At 47.8% G+C, this 4,185-nt stretch overlaps 1 protein-coding gene across 1 annotated transcript; it reads right to left on the bottom strand.

Annotated features, from left to right (window-relative positions):
* Nucleotides 1-1,140: 1,140 nt before the first annotated feature.
* BJ212DRAFT_1405973 (uncharacterized protein) lies at nucleotides 1,141-1,674 on the bottom strand. Its single transcript, XM_041337413.1, has 2 exons — nucleotides 1,431-1,674; nucleotides 1,141-1,375 (listed from the first exon to the last, which is right to left on the bottom strand). Exons 1-2 carry the CDS (start codon nucleotides 1,563-1,565, stop codon nucleotides 1,220-1,222), a joined length of 291 nt encoding a protein of 96 aa, XP_041185483.1. The 5' UTR covers nucleotides 1,566-1,674; the 3' UTR covers nucleotides 1,141-1,219.
* Between the last annotated feature and the right edge of the window lie 2,511 nt (nucleotides 1,675-4,185).

Genomic DNA, 4,185 nt, shown 5'->3' with positions numbered 1-4,185 from the left:
TACCGGTAGACAAATAAACGCGACAAAACGAGCATGGTACTTTACACCTCACCAGGTGTCAAAAGTCCTATGGAATAGAAAAGGAACATGTTAATGTCGCAATGATACTTTGATAAGCTGCAAGCAGTGCCGCTGAAGCCCATTGTTATTTCAACCGAGGATTTTACGAGTATCGCAACGCCTTTCATGATCAAGATGGACAAAACCCGGAGTCGTCTGGTCCGAGGAGCTAGATAAGTGCTTCGTCGATCTCGGAAACTGGCATTAATTGGGTGTTCGTGTTAACTAGACGTTAACCCAACTTCGTAAGTTCGAGAGACTGCTTACATCATCATATCCGAGGGAAATCGACCAAGCCGTTTATTCAATGCATTCAGGATGTCCACCTCTCCCGCTGCTGTTCCAACCACACCGAGCCTTCATACAGGAGAGTCCTACCAGGAGAAGGCTTGGAGAAAATTCAAGGGGCAACCATTAGTCCCTATCGGTTCGTACGATTGTGCCCCTCCAAAATTGAATATTGACTTTGACCGTCTATGGCATATCTGCAGGCACTCTTGTGACATGCGGTGCATTGATAATGGCAGCAGTTAAAATGAGACGGGGCGACTCTCAATCTCTGAATAACTGGCTACGTGTTCGCGTCATCGCTCAAGGTGCAACTATCGCCGCTGTCTGTGCAGGAACCTATGCAATGAACTCGAATGTCGGTGATGACACAAGACAAACCAGACAAATTGACGAGATACAGGCACATCGAGAAGCTCGTGCGGGCAGGGAGCGAAAAGAGTTTGAGGACCGTCTGAAAGATGCTGAAAAGCAGTGGAAAGAGACTCAAGACGCTGTATCGCACAGGGAATTGAACACGAATATTGTCAAGGGCGTGTCGACCCCAAACGTGCTGCCAGTCGTTGAAGACAAAATACCCCGAAGTTCTTCATCGCAGTCTGGTTCAAGTTGGCCAAGGTATGTTTGGTGGCCATGGAACGGTTCCTCTGCCCCCTCAAACTCAAGTACTGGAGGCGACAACAAATCTTCGTGATACAATAATCTACGTTGCCTTCTGTAGATCATGACACAGTACACATTGGCATTAGCCCTCAAGGTGTCGCACTCAGGTGAATAACATTCTGATTCAGATCTGAGGCTGAGATGGTAAACATAAGATTGAACATGATCTCTACTTTGCTTTCATCATCGAAGTGCATGGTATCTTCGTTCACGTATCTCCTCTGGTACGGACATTGCTCTGTTCTTCGACTGCCAACCGCAAACCACCATACAACTGGTTAAGGACCGCGCTGCGTCTCAATACCGCAAGCTCGTTTACAGCCTTATCATATGCTTGTGAAAGCTTGGTAGAGTCTTGTTCCACCTAAGTCAATAACGTTATGATATTATCCTTGTTGAATTATAAAGTCTAAACATACTTGCATCCCACGGAATGTGTCCTGCGTTCTCGAGACAAAGTAATTGCGGAAGTTGTATGAACTGAACGATTTGGCTGTCCGCAAAGTGGATGCGTAGAGACTTAGTATGGCCTTGCGAGAAAATTGGGTCGCCATTGCCGTAGAGTCTAGACCGATGAAGTGGATGTCCCTGAGAAATGCGATTTGCAAGACATTCAGCAGTACTAGTCACTGCCACAACACGCCTGCCATTGACGGCAAGTACTACTGCGAATCAAGACCCCGACTTGCGCCACTATCGATTTAGTTTCCCTTTCATTGCGGTCTAGATCGACTATCCAAGCTTCCCCTCGAGCTCGCATTCTTTGGCTTCGACTTCCCAAGCATTACTACACGACTTAAGGCCACTACTGTCATCGGATATTACTCTTGCATTTTGGTTCATGATCTACAAGTAGCCCTGCGTCCAAATCGGAATTTCTTTTAAAGCTTTCAACATTATCGCGCACACCCTACACAATACCCTATTGCTTTGGATGCATTCAACTTCCATCACCAGCGCCCTTCCTGCAGGTTTGGTCCTGTTGTATTTCGCGACCTATGGGACATCTGCAGGTATCCTGCGTGGTGAAGTTCCAGGCATCCGAGTCATTTCTGCCATTCTCTGACCTCTTCATGCTAATCCACTGCAACCCCACCCCGTTTTCACTGACTATAAAAATGCAGTTCACGTGCTTTGTGATATGCTTCCTAATGCTCTCCCGCAGGTCTGGAATACACAACCAGCACGTTCCCTGTACCAGTGGCTATTTGCCCTTCTCAGTACTTCCTTATCTTCTTATCGTGGACTGCTGCTCATACGGACAGTCACTGCCGGTTATGTGAATCGCCTGGTCATTACAGCACAACATAGCAGCGGAGTTCTTCCTTTTGTTAACTATCCTGTGTTATTGCATTAATATGACATGGTAGCCTGTTCATACAACATCTTCGTGCAGGCCTCGAGAGCATTCGAGCTCGACGTGCAGTGGGCATTAGACAAGAAACCAACAGTCAATCTGCCGTTAGCCAACATCACAAGCGAAGAACCCCAGGTGGACTGACGGCACATTGCAACCGGCGAAGATGATGTTCCGCGTTATTTGACCTCAACGAGCTGGAGCACGGCCTCATCAAGGCGAGAAAATCCATCAATCCTCAGAAACGGCCTATCTAGCTGTTTTACCGGCATCGGCATCGTCTGGAGTCTCCTTCGGCCTTCACTGGGGATGATGATCAGTTTGTCGCTTCCCCTATATCCGCTGATAAGCCAAGTCATCGGTCCTCTGGTTTCATTTCTGATTCTTCGAAAACTATCCCAGCTTCTCCGTCCCCATTTAGAATGGTGCACAGGGCCGTCTTGCGGCTGTAAAGAATCGGCCTCTGGTTGTACCGGGTCGCAAAGCAAAACGACATTCTCAGAATGGATTAACCCAGAAATTGCGGATATCGACGAGATGAATAACCCAGGTTGATACTGGCGCATGTACACCATATGAAACGCAGTCAACCTACTTCGAACAACGCAATGGTGTCGAACAAGACTTGGATCATTGAGCCTTTCCTTTCCAAAACAAACATCTCATTTATTCATTCCCCTGCCTCGGGGTGTTACCCACATACACACAACGCTATCACCAACATATCGAACGCCTCCAAGAGCGTTACATCAAGGTCAGGCACCGGCACACCAGGACGCGAGTGGTGCCCTGAATCAACGTTACCGGCTCGCCAACTTCATGCCCGACAAGGGGTAGTGTCCAAGTTCTAATAGATGATTGTGCGGGACAATCCAATACCAGTACCGACTATAAAGACGGACATGTTTTAGATCGACTCGACGATATCTCAACTTGCATTTCTCTATCTTATCTCAGCATTCACTACACGAGCCCGACAACCTCCATGGCTCCTATTGCAACCTACACCATCACTTCTTCTGATCCTGAGCCTGCAGGGTTTATTTTACCCGACCTCTTCAGCGATTGCCGCTACCCCCTGCGCGTGAATCCTCATTCTCACCATGTCTCTCGCGCATCTGAAGAATGGCTTTTCACCGAGGCGCATATCGTAGAGCCCGAAATTGCCAAATTTAAGGCCTTGCGCATAGGTGACTTAATTGCATCTTGCTACCCTGATGCAGATGCTTCCCGTCTCCGAATCGTCTTAGACTTCCTGAGCTGGGCATTCATCGTAGACGACTACCTCGATGATCGTGATGTTGATGACGTGAGAGGAATGCGTGAATGTTGTATTTCTGCATCACGTGATCCAATGAACTTTCAGACGGAAAACCCTGCTGGAAAGATTTATAAATCGTACGCCTTTTTCAATCGCACACACACTTTCTGACGGTCTTGGTATGTCCTCTAGAATTTTCAGTCGCTTTATGGACACTGCTGGCCCCGGCTGCACCGAGCGGTTTATCCACATATTGGACTTGTTCTTCACTGCTGCAGCTAAGGAGGTGGACAACCGCGCGAAAGGACAGATCCATGACCTTGCATCTTACACCACCCTGAGGCGAGACTTGTCTGGTACCAAATCTTGCTTCGCCCTCGTCGAATTGACAGGATATTTTCTCCTACAACAAAGAGCAATCGTGCAATGACACATAATGTCAATCTTATTGCCATCCTCATGCACGAGCAAGGTCTAGACCTGCAAGGCGCTGTCGATTATTCTGGTCAGCTGTGTAAAAGTGCCATCCAGCGCTTTGAAAACAACCGTGCTACCC

This window comes from Suillus subaureus (genome assembly GCF_016647635.1).
Source record: "Suillus subaureus strain MN1 chromosome Unknown BJ212scaffold_213, whole genome shotgun sequence".
Lineage (NCBI taxonomy): Eukaryota > Fungi > Basidiomycota > Agaricomycetes > Boletales > Suillaceae > Suillus > Suillus subaureus.
This window is presented reverse-complemented; position numbering and strand designations above follow the sequence as displayed.

What these genes read in the sequence shown, in the direction of transcription:
- BJ212DRAFT_1405973 (XM_041337413.1), bottom strand. Translation starts at nt 1,565, where the DNA reads ATGGCGACCCAATTTTCTCGCAAGGCCATACTAAGTCTCTACGCATCC. An exon ending in ACACATTCCGTGGGATGCAA is followed by an intron (nt 1,376 to 1,430) that starts GTATGTTTAGAC and finishes TTATTGACTTAG; the next exon opens with GTGGAACAAGACTCTACCAA.